Source organism: Protopterus annectens, chromosome 3.part0, assembly GCF_019279795.1.
Source record: "Protopterus annectens isolate FY-2018-M chromosome 3.part0, PAN1.0, whole genome shotgun sequence".
NCBI lineage: Eukaryota > Metazoa > Chordata > Ceratodontiformes > Protopteridae > Protopterus > Protopterus annectens.
The window spans coordinates 1246596447-1246618106 of NC_056731.1; the positions used below are offsets into that span (position 1 = coordinate 1246596447).

Consider the following 21660-nt stretch of genomic DNA (forward strand, 5'->3'; position numbering starts at 1 on the left):
CCTTTTGGTATAGATTAAACTTGTGCCAAATATGTAAATCATACGACCTGCACATGGACAATCAGGCCACAAAGAGAGATTATAACTAAAGAAAAACAAGCTTCAAAGCAGGATCTGACCAACGTAATCCACAGAGTAAACGAGTGCCAAGTGGGTAGTTGCAAGAAAATTTATTGATATAAAACAAGCGCTTTCGCTTGGCTAGATACCGAGCTTTTTCAAGTTAAAAATGAATTAAAACATTGGAAACAGTGCCATTTTATATATCTTTCCCTATCACATGGTTAGCTAGTTAGCTGTTAGTCTTAAGTCAATTAACAATTAACAATTAGTAAGGAGTGCTACTTTAGTGAAGCAACACTCATAATTTAAAAAGGAGAAATGCTCATATGTTTAAAAAGGAATACCCATATTACAAAGCATTGCACATTTGAAACATAAAATACACTGTTTAAAAATGTACTTGCAGTGTTCTCAAAATTAGAAGAGCTCGCTTGTAGGTTTGTAAGTAGACACACCCTTCACAGTAAGATCATTCACTGTTGTAGGTGTCTGCTGCAACATGACTTTTTAACTGCAGTAAACGTTATGCTTGTATACTTTTTTCAACAATTTTTTCTGTACAGATGTATGTTTTCTATTTCTACTATTTTTAAAATTGTTTTAACATTCACCAAATATATTTAACACAAAAATTATAAACAACAGGAATACAGCTTTTTAACATAACTGATAATGCAGTTTATTTAACAGGTTTTATATGTATACACACTTGCTACTAGAGTTAGTACATGAGCATTAGCACGTACATTTTTAAACAGTGTATTTTAAATTTCACATGTGCAACGCTTTGTAATATGGGTATTTCTTTTTAAACATGTGAGCATTTCTCCTTTTTAAATTATGAGTGTTGCTTCACTAAAGTAGCACTCCTTATTAATTGTTAATTGTTAATTGACTTAAGACTAACAGCTAACTAGCTAACCATGTGATAGGGAAAGATATATAAAATGGCACTGTTTCCAATGTTTTAATTCATTTTTAACTTGAAAAAGCTCGGTATCTAGCCGTAAAGCGCTCATTTTATATCAATAAATTTTCTTGCAACTACCCACTTGGCACTCGTTTACTCTGTGGATTACGTTGGTCAGATCCTGCTTTGAAGCTTGTTTTTCTTTGGTTTGGTGATACTGTTGCTATTTATTTCTTGGTTTTGACAGATTATAACTAGTGTCCTGGGAATTGCAGTCAACCTAACAGTTCAGAGTAGAATCCCTTTCTATTAATATACCACATGCCTTCTAGACTTTGTGGGGCTTTGATATCAGCAAGGATGAAATTGTATCTCCCAGGTCATCAGAAAGATAATCTGTGTCAGAAAAAATCCTAACGGTGTTTCTTTCTCTGTTATTCTGCATATTAAACATGGCAATCTGCATTATGTGACATAATGTTAAGGAACTAATTTGTGAAACTGATGACTTTAATACCTCTGACATGTTCCCTTCAAGTCACTGGAAGGTCATTGTAGTTCTGATAATTAAGGTTACACATAGATCCATGTGCTGCTACTATGTAACAAACTAAATAATGCCACTGGAACCCTAGTTATCGCAGTCCCGCTGGCAACCACAACTAGTTACTCCTCCTATACATAAGAGTTAGTGAGGCTAGACCTGGATAAGTTTATGTTTTCCCTCATATTGTTCTTAGCTATATTTGAAGATAGTGATGATCAGTCTTTGCCATACAGAAATCTAGAGTTTGTCTCTAAGGTGGGGAGTTCTATGCAACTGTTATCTGTCACACCGATATGCCCTGTTTATGCTGCAGTATAGACTTAGACACCTCGATCTTGCTTGAGTATTACAGCCCACTTTTTAGAGCTTTAGTAGATAGGCATGATTGGGTCATTTGCAACTTTGCAGGCCATTCATAGATAACTACACAAAAGTCTGGGATGCAAAAGAGAGAGAGAGATTTATGTTCTCTGGTTACTTAGGGAGCTCATAACTGAGATGTCTTTACTAAGGAACAGCTCCAGTTTTTCAAGATGGGTTAGGTTTTTGAATAATTATATACAGAAGGACATTGATTTCTAATATGGGTCTGAGAAACGATGAGTAGAGGGGAAAATATAATCTCTTTAAACCAAGAGAAGATACCCTTAGTAATCCATTGGATGGGGTAGAAGGCTTTCCTTAAGGCAGAGAATACATGGTAGCCAAATGAGAGTTTATTGTCTATGAAGGTACCCAGGTGTCTAATGACAGTGTCTCATTTAAAGGAGATGTGATTTATGCATTATGTAGTGTGAGTTTCTGTTTCCTAAACAGCCCGACGCAACATTTTTCGGTATTCAGCATTATACCATGATTCTGAGACCATGGATTTGTACAAATTAGGTCCTCTTGGAGGATCTAAGTGTCTTCAGGAGAGCTGACACTGGCTCTAAGCTTGAAAACACCCATGATCATGTGCAGGCAGAGGCCTTTAATGTCCAATTTCACATCAGAGAGTTAGACATCAAATGGAAGTGGTTGTAAAACTGAGCACACTGTGTAACACCACTGATGACAAACCTCTTGAAGGATAGTGTGTTATTAATAGAACAGTATCAATCAGTGTGCCAGAAGGCAGTGTAATTGGTTATATATAAATTTATAATTAGTTTAATTAGAGTTGGGTATAGTGTTGAAACCTTAGCTAAATCAAGGTAAGCTGTGGACATGGAATTACTCTAAAGTAGTGCTTCTGTGACTCAAAATTCAACTGTGTTTACTAGGAATGTTCTAACTTCTACAAAGCCATATTGGTTAGGGTCTTTGTTAGGGTCTAGGGATTGTTGGTTTCCTATGTCCATGTTTATGGAATCCATGATGATGAATTCCATCATCTTGCAAACAATACTAGTAAGGCTGATAGGTCCATACAAGTGAATTATATTTACAGGGAGCAACAGCTGACTTCTTACTGTAATAGGAAGTTAACTAGAAGGCAATGCCTAATGTAGCTATCATATTTTACTGTTGTTAATATTAATGTTTAATACTATGTCCTTAATGAGGTGTTAGCTTCCTCAGTGGTGTGGTCCAGGATTATACGTTCATAGGTGCATAGGTGTGTACTATGCTAATGGCCCTGGAGCCTTTACAAGCCTAGTCCACAGGATTACCCTAGCATCGTGCCACCCGACCTTAGTTCCTAGTGCAAGCCTTTCATTATAGGTTCATAGGTGTGGCTAATGGCCCTGGAGCCTTTGCAAGCCTAGCCCATAGGATTAACCTGGCATTGTGCCACCCGATTAGTTCCTAGTGCCTCTGTTGAGTAAAGTCACTGGAGTGATCTCTGGGGTGAATTTTCTATTTCCCATCCACTCATCAATATTTCTCTTGTAGAGGGACAGTGAGGTGCTCTGCTTCACATGTATGGGAAATCTATTCCATAGCGTGAGCAGTTTCTGGGTTATGAACCTGTCCCTCCAGCATGTTCTGTTGATTGTGCTAATGAGGTTGAGGTGTCTGCAGTGTGTGGTGCAGAGGGATTGGGATTTTTTTAGATGTAACATTTCTAACAGAGCTGGGTCAGACATGGCTTTGTAAGTCAAGCAGAGATCACCTCTAAGTAGGCTTAAAAATAGAACTGAATCAGGAATTGCTTTACAGACCATGCAAAGGTCACATGTTAGAATCCTATAAAGCAGAATATAATACAAGTTACCAAATTGCTACGAATAGCTCACATTTAGATATCCTATAAGATTTCTTGCAAGAAACTGTTGCACCTTTTCAAATTAATTCAGGTGGCTTGTAATAAATTTTCAAGTTCTTCAGGTAGCTTTTTAAAAGATTACAAAATGCAGCACTGAATTCAGTAGTGGGTTAAATCAATGAAGGATAAAGTTGTACAATGATCTCCCTGGAGTGATCAGACATGCTCTTTATAATAAGACAGACCACAGAATATACCTTTCTGTCTTTAGTAGGCTCACTGTAGTCAAATTTAAATTGATCTGTACTATTGGATCTAGATCTTTGATTATGGTGACTTTTTTATGATTTGACCAAATTTTAAAATCATAATATATATCCTTTTTGCAAATATTGGTATTTACTAATGATAATTTGAGGTCATTTATATTATACCAGGTGTGACTTTCTTGCAGAACTTTGGCCTTTTTGCATTGAATGAAAATATTACCCATTTTTCAGTTACCATATTTGGTTATTATGAGCTCATTTCTCACTTTCATATCTGAGAAAATTAGTACAGAACCATGCAGGATGGTACAAGTATCACATGTCAAGGCAGATCGGTAAATGCCCTTTGCCTTACTGTGTGCTGTTGTTCAACTTGTTTGTCACCTATTGAATTGTACAGAGATTGGCATTTACTGCTTTTAACTTACCAGTCATTCTCTTATGTGTATTAACATGAAGAGTTCAGTCACTAGCATTATGAGACAGAGATCATAGCCATTGTCCAAGTGAGCTGTCCACGTCTTTCTCCTTTCCCTGGAAGTTTCCATCTTAAGAATAAAATGATGTAGTAGCAGCTGAAGTTTAACTTCCACCAACCCAGGGCACTGGGGTAGCATTTGCTGCCAATTAATAGCCCAAGCCATGCACAGTTCTTTGACAGTGGCACTGCTTGAGCATATTCAGACTACCTACACCTGCAGATGTAGGACTGCATCTACCTCTCAATTATTTCAAGTCACCAATATTCTAGTGTCCTTCTTAGCATGTGTCTTCCTTAAAGAGAAAGACAGAGCGAGACAAAGAGACCTTATATTTGCCAAGTACTGCAAAGACTTCATTTTCTAACTACTGCATTCCATGTTGCCTTATGTTGCTTCCTTACGTATATAGCCTTATCCTTGTAAGTAATTCCATATGTATATATCCTTAGCCCTAATAAGTAATTCCATATGTTAGTAACTGTACCCCTTGCAAGTAATTCCATATATATTTAATCTAAATTCTTGTAAGTAATTCCATAGGTATATATCCTTACCCCTTGTATGTAATTTGATATGTATATACCCATACCCACTGTAAGTAATTCCATATCTATTTAACCTGAATTCTTATAATTCCATATGTATAAATCATTATCCCTTGTAAGTAATTGCATATGCATATATCCTTACTCCTTGGACATAATTCCATATTTATTGAACCTGACCCCCTTCTAAATAACAGTAGCTATTATGTTTGCCATTTTGAACATGTACCTAAGCTTCAACAAATAAAACTGTGCTCAAAACTTCTAGGATAATTACAAATGACTGCTAAATTCTGAATGTTTATATATGTGTTTTATGCAATGGATATATTTGGAGTTGTGCTTTTTGTTTACAGACACCAAACCTACACTTTTACAATGATATCTAGGTGTTATTTTACTATTGATACTGGAGTCTATTGACCCACTCTATCCCACATAAAGCATCCTTGGCACAACTAAGAATAGGCACTTCTGTGTTAAAAGTACAATTGTTGATTTTTCCAATGCTAGTTAAACACAGTCCCAAGGATTCATTAACAAGTGTGTATACTTTGTGCTAAGTCTACACAATTTAAGAGTGTTAGCACAATGAGCAGTAGTGCTCACTGAGTATGCATGCTGCTAAGCAAGACTACATGTTCATCAGCACCTTTTTTTTACAGGTTCCACAGTTAACATTTTTAATACTATAACTACAATATGTGTCCTTGGTGGTTGTCTCTGTCTGATGCTAGCATCCATTACATGGTTAAGTAAAGGCTGTGGACTTTTTCAAGCATCAGTTTCATTTAATTGTTGTATACATTTAGGATCCTTACTTACATAATAAGTGTGTGTGAAATCCGTTTCCTCTTATTTGGGCAGAGATGGCTGGTCATACTGCAGGGCACCTCCTGATGTGTCTAGACACTGGAACCTTGATTTTAGCAGGCCAAATACATTTTCTATGATATTCGTAGTGTGAGCATGGGCACTATTGTATCCTTGCTCAGTAGGGTTGTGTAGGTTTTCTTGAGTGTCATGAGCCAAGGCTCCAGTGCATAACCTGCATCCCCTATTAGATGCCCTTGTGGAAAGTCACCCATAGCAAACCTAGTGTACAGGTCTCAGGTGTGCAATATATGTGAGTTGTGAAAACTGACAGGGGTTCTGGTGCACATACACTGAAAGTGATCCCTTGGGCATTACAGACAACCTAACAGTTTATAGAGAGGTTTCCTTTCCTGCTAATGTACCCCCTTCATTGTTACCTGGTGGGATTTTTTATTTCTATGTGTGTAAAATCTATGGCACTCAAAACTCCAGGGAAAGGTCTTATTATATAACAACCTTGCCTAGTTCTTGCTCTTTCCTCTGGGGTTCATGGGAAACAGATATGATCTCCTGCATGCTGTAGTATTGGATTTAGAAACTGATGTAAGATTCTAAAAGCTGAGGCCTGTGACACCCTAATATATCCCATTTGTCTGTGTCTCTGGAAAGTACCTGTAGCTACTATATGTAAAACTATACATAACTTTGTTTCCATTGGAATGAGTTATCCATGTTTTCCTTGGGACCTCAGCTGTGAGACACAGTAGTTGCATATTTCCTCTGGAGTAGCCCTGTCCACTCTGTATAACTCTGCAATTTCTGTATCATGCAGTCCATAATAAGTCAAACCATTTCTTAACACACTTCTCCTTCTCATTCAATGTCTAGTTGTGCCTGTACTCCAAAGAGTTTTGGATTTCAGGGCAAAAGGGACCATCGAGTGTACATGCTCACTTTATACATTCTTGAATAGCTCTGCCATGTTGGATTGTTCAATTAGCATGCAATTCAGCTGCTTATGCCTTCATTAGTATATTCTCTCACTTACCTTTGTTTTGAGGCTCTTTACTAAGTGCAGAGCTGTTTAATGAATACCAAATCAAGCCCTATCATGCATACAATAGCGCCACTAAATGTAGGCACTCATGAATCTATCCCAGTATTCCAGCCTACTAATGGTGAGACTTAATCAGACATTGACTGTAGGTAGTTGAGCAAGAGTCTCCTGGAAATCTAAGGATGTTCGGCAAAGCTTACATTTCAGCCCATTTGTTTATGTAGGCATATATTTATTCAGTGCCACATATACATTCTGCCATTCTACTTGACTTAACAATCTATAATTTACTAAACCTTCCAGAAGGTGTCTAAAAGTGTCCTGCTGCACTAGTCATCTCTTGTCAACAAATCAAATAAAATAAAGAAATAAAATTGAGTGTCAGTGTTCTGCTGATTCCTTCCTTCAGTATGAGTAGTACTTGCTTCAAATAAACTCTGTTTACTATATATCTAAAGGGTGAAAATCCTGTCAGTGAAATATTCAGTCATCTCACTGTGGTATCTGACAAACATCTCCATGTCTTACACCTCTAATGTTTTCTAACTTAATAGTTGCAATCAATCAAAAGCTAAATTGCTAAAGTAAAGCACATAATTACTGCAAATAGCATTTAATCACATAAGGTGGAGTCTTACAGGAAAATAAGAAGTGGCTACATTATTATAAAAGAGACATTAAATTGATTGTAGTATATAGATGCTAATACCAAGAAAAAGAATAACATAAAGTATTTGTGAGCATAACTGGATATTGACATAGATGTTTTATGTAACTATAAAATTAAATATGTTATGTGAATACAACACATATAATAAAACATGTATTTAATATTGTATAACTCACATTAATTTTGAAAATTAGCTATGAACACAGTAACTGACATATTTAACTCAAGCACTTTGTCTGCTCCCTCCATATCTACTTCAGCTTATAATGACAGTTTTTATCCTGAAACTGTTCTTCTTCCTCGGTTTTCTGGTGCAACATCAATAGTTGTAGTTGTGATAATGGCAACTGCAGCAGTTTTAATAACATTTGGAAATGCTTTGGTTTTCCTTGCCTTTGTGGTAGATGAAAAACTTAGAACACAGAGTAACTTGTATCTTCTCAGTCTGGCTCTATGTGACTTTTGGGTAGGTAAGTCATAATTATTCTCATTCCGAATTATGTTCTTTTGAATTTGATAAGAAAAGAATATGTGCTTCAGTCAGAAACTACTGGCACTTGACTGAAAGAATTTAAGTTAAACATTTACAGTACTTTGCGATGCTACATCACAACAACTCTTTCTCTGATTGGTTCCCACCTGAGATGCCTTCTCTGTAAAGTCTGTGTGCCATCCTCTCAAACCTAAATTTAATAGGTCTGTACTTGTTAAAATAAAATAGATACCATTTAATTTCGCATTTTAGAATATCTGGGTTTCTTTTAGTAACTTGTTGCCATTCATGCATATTTTAAACTCCATAAAAATTAACAACATGCTATCTTTTAACATCATCTAGTCATATTAATTTTTTGATAATTGGTTATAAATAAATGGCAAAGCACTTCAATATTAAAGTGTGTATGTGTGTGTGTGTGTGTGTGTGTGTGTGTGTGTGTGTGTGTGTGTGTGTGTGTGTGTGTGTGTGTGTGTGTGTGTGTGTGTGTGTGTGTGTGTGTGTGTGCAAAACAGTATGAAATAAAAAAATGCCTAAGTTATTCTTTAACGTGATGATTTTGCAATTAACAATTTATCTAACTTGAGTTCTACATTTAGTTGTATAAACTGCAAAATAACTTTAATATGTTATATGAGCAGTTATTATGCTTACAGTCCAGTGGGCCACTGAGGATCCTACCCCAAATTTTCAGTTGCCTCTTGGCGGTGTTTGGTTAAGAGACTTGCTTATAGTCACACACTAGGCAAATATAGGCTGAGAGAAACAGACTCTGTAAGACAGGAGCTACAGCTTACAGCCTTAACCCCTCAGCACCAACTGTCAAACTAAATGTTTCCATGGTAATTTATGTAGAACTATTTATTTTAATGAATAATAACAATTATTCCAAATAGCACCTTGTGAGAGATAGCAAGTTTATTACTATTCCCACTTTTTTCAGGAAACATATGGAAACACAAAGAATGAAAACATCTGTAAAAGAATTTCATACTTAGTGCCATTCTAAATTCAGAGAAAATTGTTTTGGACCTGTAATATATTGCATTACTTATTGTGCTCTGACTTCAAATGCCTCAGTTGTCTCTTAAATTAGGATATTAATATCCTTAATATGTTGCAGAATGAGTAAGGTACACAAAAGACTTTCTCTGCATTCTTTCAACCCCATAATAATTCTACAGTACTGCTTTACATCCTTGTTTGAGTTTGGTGCTCACCCATGCCTGCATGTTTTTGTGACCTTGGACTGACCATGCTTCTGCAGTGATTGAGGTATATATACAGTGTTACGTCTCATGACTGATCATATTTACAGCATGTTGAATACAAGTATGATAGTTGGCATATTTCAAAACCTTTCCCCAGAATTCCTTTATGTTTTTACTTGAAATCCCATGGACATTGAAAGCTTTGAACTCAGATGAGTTTGATAACACAGTCACATCACTTATGTAAAACATAGCTGACTGACCTTGCTTATTTCTACCCAGAATAGCTGCTGTCTTATTGCTTAGATTCTACAGAAGATTGTAACTCATGGCATTTTTTTTGTTTAAAGTTGAGTTGAATACCTTCTTTTTTGTCTTTCTGCATGCTCTTTCAGTACTTTATTATGCCAATGTACTAGTCTGGAAAACAAAATCATTTCTGATTTTTTAAGTAGCCTTTTCTGTTCTCACCTGTATTTTGTCTTTTTGTGCATTTCTTCCCTTCTTACCTATTCTCCAGAAGGTTACCTCTCACGAGTTATAGCTGGTATATTACATTTTGATAGGAGCACTACTGTATTTAGCTGGCATTTACTTTTGCTCTGCATTGTGCATGTTTGCCCATACTATCCTCTGCAGTAGAATCACTCATTAGAAAATAATATTTATTAATCTGCAGATTCACATTCTGGGCAGTAACTTAAAAAAGGATAAAGCAAAAGCCAGAATTCAAACTAGATTTTAATGAACTGGAACCGTCCAGCTAGCTTGTCAAATCTTGCTGTAAGAAAAGTATTCTAAACCTTAACTGGATTCATACTGCTTAAATTGTATGGCAACAACGCTAAACTTTGTTAGAATTATGAGAAGAAGAAAAATGAAAAGACCCTGGCTGTAAGTGTGATAGAGCCTTTTTTTAGACCTAAAGAACAAGTTAGCAATTGAAATTCAGAGAACATATGGAGAGAGTATAGAAGACACAACAAAGATCATGCAACAGAAATGGTCATCTCATAACATTCAAACCAAGAAATAAAGTACTTATATTAGTACCCCCACTGAAAACAAATTCTCTCAACTGTACAGATTCTTACAGAATGTCCAGATTTTTGCCTTATATTTTTGGTCCGTTTTTCATAAAATTGTGGCTTTCTTGCAAATTAGCATCAAATCATTGATGACTGAAGTTAGAAAATAATGACAGACATTTGAGTTTTAGATTTCATACCACTCAGAAATTCATGCTAATGCAAAACTTGTTATTCTATTAACTTTCTAAGTTTGTAAGAGCAATATTGCAAAATTGTCCCTATTTGTACCACTTTTTAATGGCTTTGTCCAGATTTCTTACTGTAAGAGGTTGAGAGGTATGGTCAGGAGCCTTTTAAAATTGTAAAAAAGGTAAATGAAGTAAAGATGACACAGTCAGGGAAATGAAGAACAGAACTGTTATATTACATAAGTGTTTAGGACCTTAGAAAGAAACTGAAAGTTTCTGTATTAAGTATGTTTGCAGACGTGAAGACTCCACAACAGGAACTGAACTTAATGCAGTCAGAGCATTATCCATGTCTGAAAAACAGGAAGACAAAGATTTTTACTCAAGAATAAAGACGTATTTTCAGACATGCCTAACAGAAACTCGATAATGTAGTACATTGCAGAAATTGTAAATTGTGAAATAGTTCATTTGAAACCATAATTGGTACAAGAATCACAAAGCCAAGTAGTCAAGGAAGAGTTGCAGAAAAAGCTTAAACTTGAGGTCACAGAAGAACTCCAAAATGAGTGTATCAGTTCCATTGTGCATACACACACACACACACACACACACACACACACACACACACACACACACACACACACACACACACATGCACACACGCGCACAAACAATCCTGATAGGTCTTTAAGGTTTTACAATATTAGTTGAGTTAAGTAGCATCTCTAAATCTGATACACATCTCTTTGCCCATGTATATGAATTAATTTGATAGAGCCCTATCAACATTCTATGTCATTTGGGCAAGATTCTGACTTACAGCAGATATGCCACCAGGATGACATTTTCATCTTCCCTGAAGACTGGGAAATTCCCCTCTCTAAATTCCAAGCCTTTTTTTTAATTCCTTCTACACAATTAAGTTGACAACTAAACCTGACAGTTATTCAGGCAGGTATAATACAGGATTATGGCTATGAGTTGTTAATGAGCTACTTTTTGTAGTTTTCATTTGCATGCTATGTCATTTTGAGCGAGTCACTTAAACAGATAGTGTTTTAAGGTAGTTTATAAATTGGGCTAGGCTCCTCAGTAGTCTTTTGTAACTACCTATAGATCATGTTAGGAATATAAGAAGCCCGTTAGGCAGAGCAGCTTTAAAACTCCAGGCTGAAAAGTTGAAAGCAGTTGAGAACTCACTTACATCCACTATTAAAAAGCAAGTTAAGCCCTTTCTAGACTTGATGAGGTATTATCACAAATTTGTCCTAGGCGCAACTGCCACCACTTGCCTCCTAAATGACCTAACCAAAGGTAGGGCTCCATTAATGGAAAAATCAATGGACAAATGAAGTTGAAAAATGCCTTTAGGAAATGTTATGTTGACTGTGTTCAGAAGCTATATTGGTAGCCTATTTTTTCTCTGAAATGTTTCTGGTACATACAGCGAGGTGCTGTCCCAGGAGGTGGCAGGTAAGAAACATACCGTCTGCCTCATAAGCTGAAAATTCAACAATACAAAATGCTGTTCATCAATAGAAAGAGATGGTATCTAACAATCAAGTGGGCCTTTTCTATCCTCAAATACTACTTCCTAGGAAGAGATTTTCTGTCATTCGTAGATTATGTGTTATCATATAAAGACATGGAGCTCTGATTGTATATATGCCTCTGTACAGAAATTTTTTTTTGTCATTTGTCATTTGTTGTATTTGTACTGTTATGTTATTGAGCTTTCCTCCTCGGCCTTCCACTGTAAATGGACCTTGTTCAAGTCGGACTTTTCCAGTAAACAAATGTAAAATAAAAATAAAAAATAAAAATAAATACATTTTGATATGAGCCATGCTTCTCTTTAATAGCTGTAGAGAAAACAGCTCGGTAATTCCTAGCAATCTGATTGTGCATTAACCCTCCAGCCATAACATTTTTGATTAAACTTCACCGAAGCTTTAGTTACATTAAGTTCAGTGGGTGTCTCATGTACCCATCCATCAGTCCAGTGGATCTCCATTGGTTTGGATGTGGTATAACGGTGACTGCAGAGGCTGCTGTGCCTCAAAAACACTGTAACTCTAATATTACTACAGCTCAAGTAGGCAGGTATTTCTCAACAATAAACATTATTTTTTGGGAAATATAAATGACAGAGAAAAGAGGCAGCTGCCTGATTTCCTGCTTTCTTGAGTCCTGAGTTGAGAATGGATCTTGCCATAGAATCTTAAAGGAAACTACTTCTGAAGGGAGCAACCAGGCTAGACGTTGTCTCCGATGTATGAAGATTGGAAGAAATCCCTGAAGCCTATACAGGAAAGACAACTGTTGGGCTGATCTTTTCCAAACCTGTGTATGTTAAATCCTGTTTAGTGAAAGTAAGCTTTAACAGAGACAAGAGGCTAATTCTTTACTGTGTGTGTGTGTGTGTGTGTGTGTGTGTGTGTAGTTTTTACATCATGCCTGAAAACCATCAAGCCCAACCAAGCCATTTCATTTCCCATCACTAGAACAGAAAAATACCTATTATGGCATAGCCACAATCCTGGTAGAGATGATATTTTTCTTCTGTCAGTAAATTCTCCCTACTGAATTAATGTGTATGTTTGTAGACAAGAGGGCCTACTATGCTATTCCCTGTGAGCTTGCTCATTCCTACACATGTTCAGGATACACGCTAGGATACAGGGACAAGCAATGTCTGCACAGAGGAATACTGTGCAGACCTTGTTTGACAGAGCCAAACTAATATCCTAAGTCCATCTGATGCATTCAGGTTTGTTACAATGCCTAAGTTTTAAATAAGGACAGTGGATAAACAGCTGCATGAATTTCTATGATCTTAAATTGACTCAAACTGGCTGTGCATGTCCATGATCAAATACGACTGATGCAACTTGATATGAAATAGTTCATCAGTACAGCAATAATTTGGATTTAGGGGAATAAGCAAGCATTCGATTTCACAAATGACTGGATCTGGTAAACTGATTATGTATGCAGATTATCAAATGCAGTTGAGAACCTGGAAGACTTCACCAGAGGTGCAGCACTTAGCTGTTAGGGGAATAAGCAGACATTTTACCTTGAAAGCATTACATTTGAGTTAATTATTAACATCACCTGGCAGAAATTCAGTGTATAATAAAATCATAAGACCTACAATAAAAGAAGGCATTGATCAGTATTACCTAAATTAAGGACACAGTACAGAATATGAAAACTTATGGCAGGATGTTGTTGTTGTGTCTTTCGGCTTTTCTCGGTTAGGGGTCGCCACAGCGGAACTCCGGTCCACTAATGATTGGCAGTAGATTTTTACATTCCAAGTTGCCGTCCCTAATGCACAACCTTCAACAAAGGTACGCTCATTCATGCATGTCTCCACACAGAAGACGCTCTAGCTGAGAATCGAACAGGACAATGTCTTACTGTGATGTGACAACGCTACCGCAGCACCACAAATATGTTGGTATAATAAGAAAGGGCTATCATCATACTATAAGGTAGCTGTATTTAGAGAAAGGACTTCTTTAATTTCCAATCACCTAAAAGTCAGAGTATAGACGGGCCAGGTTTAATAAAGCCTACACTAAGTGTACACAATAAGTATTCAATAAAATTCTTATCACATATTTTGTGCTTTTTAGTCACTCAGAAAGATTGCACTAAGTGCACATATAGTCTACACTTAGTGTTAACCTTTATGAATCTCTGTCAATATTTAAACCTGCAAGAATATCAGCAGGAAAACTAGAATTAGGAGGACGAAGGTGTAAGTTATGTCTGTGTTGTCTGTAAACTCGAAACAGTGTACACTTAGTGTAGGCTTTATTGAATCTGGTCCATTGATTTAACCCTAAACACTGCTATTCATGCAATTTTCCATTCACTAAGGGGATGTCAGGGAAAATCTTTATTAATCTAGAGATGCACAGATGGGTTATTCCTCATAGGTTATCCTGCCTCAAATAATCTAGTGAGTAGAATCATGGTGTTTTAATATAAGAAAATTTACAAGAGTCACAATGCTGTAGTGATCTTTGGATTGTAAACCAATATTGCTCAATACAAAGAAGAACCAGTTAGGTTCATGAGGTTCATATTCTAATAAGTTTTGATTTTGCAGATTGCTTTTTACTTTACATCTCTCTTTCTCTATCTTTCTCCCTCTCTCTCTCTCTCTCTCTCTCTATATATATATATATATATATATATATATATATGTATATATACATATATATATATCTAAATGTATATGTATATACAGGGTCTATATTAGAACATCAAAGTTTCAAAACTTCGAATGTTCTAATATCGACCCCTGTTCAATGAATGCTGTAAATAGTGAAGCTACAGAAAACCAAATTTTTTCCAAGGGAAAGAATTTGGTTGTCCGTTTATGTCACGTCGCTATTTTCAGCGCTGTGGTGGAAAGTTACGGGTTGGGTTCAGGTAAGTGTACAATTGGGCACAGGTTAGGTGAGTTAGGGTTAGGGTGCGGGTAAGGTAAGTGTGCGATTGTGTGGACGTGAGGGTTAGGGTGCGGGTGAGGTGAGTGTGTGACAGTGACGGACCTTAGGGTTAGGGTTTGGGTTAAGGTAAGTGGGTAGTTAGTGGTGTATGTACAGTTTAGTGTAGGGTTAGATGTAGGTTTTAGGTGTATGCGTGTGGATTGCTTTTTGATTGGTGTGCTTGTGTTGTGGGTATGTGTTTTGGAACAGCAAATTATTTCCCTAGGAAAAAATTCACTGTTCTGTATGTTCGATGTTGTAAGCGTTCGCTGAACAGGGGTCAATATTAGAACATTCGAAGTTTTGAAACTTTGATGTTCTAATAAAGACGCTAAATACATACATATATATATATATATATATATATATATATATATATATATATATGGATTCACTTTATAATTTTGAAATACTGAAATACTGAATTTCAGTATTTCAAAGTCATAAAGTCGAACACCAATATTCCCGACAGCACACAATCGCGAAGCGCACAATCACAAACACATACAAACCATACACAACACATACATCGTCCAACCCACACTACAACAAACAAAACACACACAAACACAAAAATACAAGCAAAGAAACCTACACTACATGTAGGTTGCGCCCCCCACACCCCCCTACTTATATATACTAACTCTGAGATAGCACAGACACAAAAAGGAAACACACACCCACACATTTCACAGTCCCTCGCACACACACAAACATCACACATTTACATACATCCACACATAACCCTTAAAAAACACTCACTTACCTTCAATTGCACCTACATCCATACACGATACACTCCCAACACTGCACGTTACGTACCGTAAGCCATAACCATGAATTCGAGATATTTGAATTCCTGATTATGCACTTTCGCGATTTTCAGTTTTCGACTTCATGATTTCAAAATACTGAAATTCGCTATTTCAGTATTTCTAAATTATAAAGTGAACCCATATATATATATATATATATATATATATATATATATATATATATATATATATATATATATATATATATATATATATATATATATATATATATATATATATATATATATATATATATACATATATGTATGTTTATATATATATATATATATATATATATCTATATCTATATATATATATATATATATATATATATATATATATATATATATATATATATGTATATATATATATATATATATATATATATATATATATATATATATATATATATATATATATATATTCATATATATATATCTATATCTATATATATATATATATATATATATATATATATATATATATATATAAATATAAAAAATATATATATATATATATAGAGAGAGAGAGAGAGCATGATGCATCTTTTCTTTCTTCTCTCTCTCTATATAAATATAAATAGAGTTAGTTTACATTGATTAAGACAGTTGGTCAGAACCCAATCTATGATACATAACCAATAGAGCCTTGACATATTTTTGCCCTCCTAAAAAAAATGTTATTTTATTTGCATATTCATGACTTGATTTAAGTATATTCAGTTATTTTGTGATTCAAGCAGTTTTAGTGCCATGGCAGGTATTTAAAATTTTGATACTTTGAACATCTGTCATAGACTCATTACAATATAGAGTGCACTGACCAATTGAGAATGAATCACCTGAAGCTGTCATCAGGAAAATGAATGTCTGACTGAAAAGGAGATAATTACGAAGATGTCCAAGATTGCATTATATTAGTTAGCATCTATGTGCAAGTATTTACAGGTCAGAATTAGAGAATGGGCAGCCACGGTGCTGCAGCGGTTAGTGTTGCCACCTCACAGCAAAAGGTTCTCCAATTCGATCCTCGGGTGGGGTGCCTTCTGTGCGGAGTCTGCATGTCCTCCCTGTGGTTGCATGGGTTTCCTCCAGTTGCTCCGGTTTCCTCCCACATCCCAAAGACATGCTGTAGGTGGATTGGACACTCTAAATTGGCCCCAGGTGTGAGTGTGTGCCTTCTGTGGAAGGTTGGGGGCTGGGCTGGCAACTCGACACCGTAAAACTCCACTGCCAATCATGAGCGGACAGGTGATCCACTGTGGTGACTCCTAACCAGGAAAAGCCGAAAGAAGAAGAAGAAGAGTTACAGAAATATCTAGGTAAGGGGATAGATTTAATGTTCTATCTTTTGGATGTTACCGGTGTCATGTGTCCTTCTGTGCTACTATTAGGGAAAAGGGCTTTAGTAATGCAAAAAGAGGTGAGATTAGAAGCAGGTGTATGGTTAGAGGTAGTACATCTGAATTAGGGTCATGTGAGCTAACATACCCTTACTCCTGCCCCAACCCCAGCCATACACATTAGAATACTTTAAGCCCTTTCTCCTAACAGCACTACTTTTCATACACTGCTTAAGCTGTATCAAATGAGATGCTAGACAGAGGTCTCATTTGCTTAAGTTGGTGATAGAATAGGTGGATGTGAACGATCACATGTCACCTATTGCAATAAGTTGGGGTCCGTTATTAAACACGTTGCTTACATTATTTACATTATTCACATATATTACACTATTTACAATTATTTACACTCTTCTACAGTTAGCTTTCCTTCATTTACTATTTATATTTTCATCTTTAAATATACATTCACTTTATGACCCCACCCTTTTTCCCATAAAATCTTATTTTTTATATATATATTTGCTAATAATCATATTTTAATATATTTGCTATCTATATGTATATCTATATCTATAGTCCATTAAATGTAGTTTCAATAAGTCTTTTATTCCATATAATCTAAATTGCATAAAACATTTTTTTTCTCTCTAATTGTGTTACAAATTCTCTTCTTCCTTTTCTATAATATCCATATTTGTTTATTTATTTATTGACATTTGTTAACCAGGAAAGTACACTGGGTCGGAGACCCATTTTCAGTTCAGGCCCGGGGAGAAAAACTCCGTATATTCCATCATATTCATATTTATAATAAAAACACTTCTTAGACTAGCATAAAATAACACAGAGCCAAACAAGTGTTGAGTGCTTTTGTTCTTTTAATGGAATCAAGAGCTTCATCAGAAAATAAACCACAGCAGCAGTAGTGTCTTGCATTTAAAATCTATAACAGCCAATAAAAAATTCCATTTTTTTATTACTTTGCAAATAGTTATCTTCGTATAACTTTTCTCATAATTTCTTTACCCTTTTACATTTTATGAAAACAAGTTCTTTTGTTTCAACCCACAGCAATTATTACAAATTCTTATATTTTTATATATGGTATATTTGCTTTTACTGGCAATATTTTTATGGATAATATCCATAAAAATCTCTGTGTTCTACATGTGTTTCATACCTTTATTTTCTAACTTTTAATTTATTTATTTATTTTATTTATTTTACATTTGTTAACCGGGAAAAAATCCGACTGGATACAATGTCCTTTTTCAGCGGAGGCCCGGGGAGAAAAGCTCCAACATTATACAAAATACAGACATTTCCAAAATTATAATATTACAGAGAGAGAAACAGTCAAAAATCAAACAAACAATCAGGTTGCAAAAATTCATTTGTTAACAATGCATATAAGGAAATAAAAAAAAATGAAGACAATGAACAATTCAGGTAGATAATAGAGACTAGGAATTGTCAGTCAGGAGATGAGCATTGGCAAAGCCAGTGCATCTGATAGTGGTGAAACAGTTGTTTCTTGAAATGGGGTAGAGAGGTAGAGGAAAGAATACTGGTGGGAAGAGAGTTCCAGACTTTTCCAACGGCGTTTGGAAAGAGTGCATCTCCTCCAGTATTGTAAGCTTTGACCATCTTTATGAGTGGTCTGTTTGCAGAACGTAGACTGTTAAGATTAGAGTATAGAAGGACTAGGTTCTGAAGTGAAGGACAATTGTTGGGGGTTTTGAGAATTTTATATACCTCAGTAAGTTGGGTAATTCTAACAAGGTTGGGGAGTTCAATCCATGTTAGGTTTTTGAGGTTGGTGCAGTGATGGGTCCTGTATGGAGTTCCTGCTGCAAATCTAGCTATATGATTATATGAGCTGGATAGTTTATCAAGTATGGTTTTGTTAAGATTGGTGAATATTGCAGATGAATAAAGAAGGGTGGAGAGCAAATGTGTTTGGGCAATGGTGATTTTAGTACTTGGTGTTAGGAAGTTTTTAATTCTATAGAGCGATCCTAATTTTTTGTTTACTGTTTTGATGGACAGGTTGATATGTATGTCGAATTTCAGTTTATTATCAATAGTAACTCCAAGCAATTTCGTGTGGGGGTCTGGGGAAATGATAGTACCATTTTTAAATGTTATGGAGACATCAATAAGGTGATTTTTGTGAGTTGGTTGAAAGATCAATAATTTAGTTTTTTTAGGATTTAGGATTAACTGTCGTCCTAATAGCCAGTTAATGCCTGTATTTTTCTTTTCTCAACTTTTCCCATGGAGAGATACAAAAATATTTATCTATTATATTCACATACCATGTTTTCCTTTTTTCTTCTACTTAGCTTACCATTATTTTCCACAATATTATATTCTCTTGATATTGTTTCATTTCCCCATTCAGCTCTATTCTTTCTCTTTTAAATTTATTCAACATCTGTATATTGTTTTATCTTTTTCTTTCATTATCACACATTAATGAAATATTTCCCTCTTTTATTCACATTAGCACTTTATGTAAATTCTGTGATGCTGCATACACCACTGATTTATTTATCCCAATTCCCCTCCTTTTTCTTTTTAACATATAATATTCCTCTTTTTACAAGGTTCAGTCCAGACCCCCATTTGAATAAAAATATGATTGCCTTGAGTTCTTTTTCATATTTTATATGATCCATGAAAACATTTGCTAAATATGCCATTTTTCCTAATAAAACAGAATTCATTAAATATACTTTTTGCATGTGATAACTTATAAGTTCTCCAAAATAAACACATATTCCTCAATTTTTTATTATATCTTCTATTGCTTTATTTTTACTGTTTCATTTCCAAAAGTTATAGCTAATAGTTTTTTTATTTCCTTCATGTTAAATTGAATATTCTCTGTTTTGCCTTCTTCCCCAGTAGTCTGCACTTATCTCTATTTATATTTATACTTATGGCTTTCAACTGACTATTAAGTATTTTAACTTTCTTCATCCATTGTTTATTCTTTGTTACTAATACTACATCATCTGCATATGTGAACATGACTGGTATTCTAATTCCTTCTGAAGTCCTATATTCTGCTATCTTCAATGACATATTTAATTTATTAACCACTGTGTTCATAATTAATGCAAATACAATATTATTCACAGGACATCCTTGTCTATTTCCTGAATTAACCATCCATTCACTAACACTTTTACTTTATTATTCTTCTATGCTATCTCAAAAATATTTTAGATCTTTATTTATTTATTTATTTATTTATTTATTTTATTTTACATTTGTTGACCAGGCTAGTCTAACTGGATACATGTCCATTTTCAGTAGAGGCCCGGGGAGAAAAGCTCCAGACAAAACATTTATACAAAATAAAGATTAATATTGAAAATTACATTAGCAATTTTAAACATTGAAAATCAGAGTATGGAGGGAAAAAAATAAGTAAATTGATCAAACAAAAGAAAAAGAATAATAATAATGTTTTTTTTTCTTTTTTTTTTTTTGTAAATATTAAAATTCTATGCAAACCTTTGTAAACAGGAGAGAAATAGGAAGGTTGAAGAGGAAGTAGGTAGAAGAGAGGAGAAGTCAGAGAGCAAAGAAATGAGATCAGTAATCTACATTAGTGGGGTAAAGGGTCAAAGTGGACCCTAGGGAGTAGGAAGATAGAAGTGAAAGAGGAAGCAGTTAGTCAGGGTTTGTGCAGGGGCATATCCAGTGAGATTTTAGGTGAAGTTTGAGTCTTAGTTTAAAGAGAGAAAGGGATGGTATTTGAGTTAGGTCTGTTGGTAGGAGGTTCCAGTGTTTACCAACAGTGTTTGAGAAAATGCTATCACCTGACAAGTTATTAGACTTCATAGTACAGACAAGTAATCTAGTAGAGGAACGAAGTGAAGTTAGATTTGTGTATGGGGTGATAAGGTTAGTGAGAATTGGAGTATTTTAGGTTGATAAAAGATTTTATGAGCAATGATGAGTTGGGAAAATGTTAGTAAGTTAGGTAATTCAAGCCAGTTGAGTTGCTTAAGATTAAGACAATGGTGTGTCTTGTATGGGTTGCTGGTAGCAAACCTGGCGATATTGTTATAGGCATGAGAAATTTTTTGGAGGTTAGTTCTTTTTAAATTAGTATAAATAGATGAAGCATAGAGAAGTGTAGAGATTAAGTGAGAGTGGGCAATGGTGGTTCTGGCTTGAGGAGTAAGGAAAGGTTTGATTCTGTATAAGGAACCAATTTTTCTGTTCACTGCTTGTATGGTGTTGTTAATGTGAATATCATAGGAGAGGTTGTTGTCGATAGTCACTTCTAGCAGTTTGGTAGATTGTTCAGGTGTTATCAGGGTGCCTTTGCTAGATACAATAGAGAGATCAATAGGTGGGAACCTATTGGTAGGTGGAAATAGTAGCAGCTTGGTTTTTTTGGCATTGAGAAGAAGGCAACGTTTTAGGAACCATTCTTCAACCATGTTAAATACCCTTTGGGTTATGTAGTGGAGGTCAGAGGTGGAGCTAGCGG

At 35.2% G+C, this 21660-nt stretch overlaps 1 protein-coding gene across 1 annotated transcript in view; it reads left to right on the forward strand.

Moving 5' to 3' along the window:
- Positions 1-7746: 7746 nt before the first annotated feature.
- Positions 7747-21660, forward strand: part of LOC122797031 (histamine H3 receptor-like) — a 311876-nt gene continuing 297962 nt past the window's right edge. Inside the window, exon 1 of the mRNA XM_044065804.1 lies at positions 7747-8020. Within this exon, the coding sequence (XP_043921739.1) occupies positions 7747-8020 (274 nt within the window). The remainder of the gene's footprint in view (positions 8021-21660) is intronic.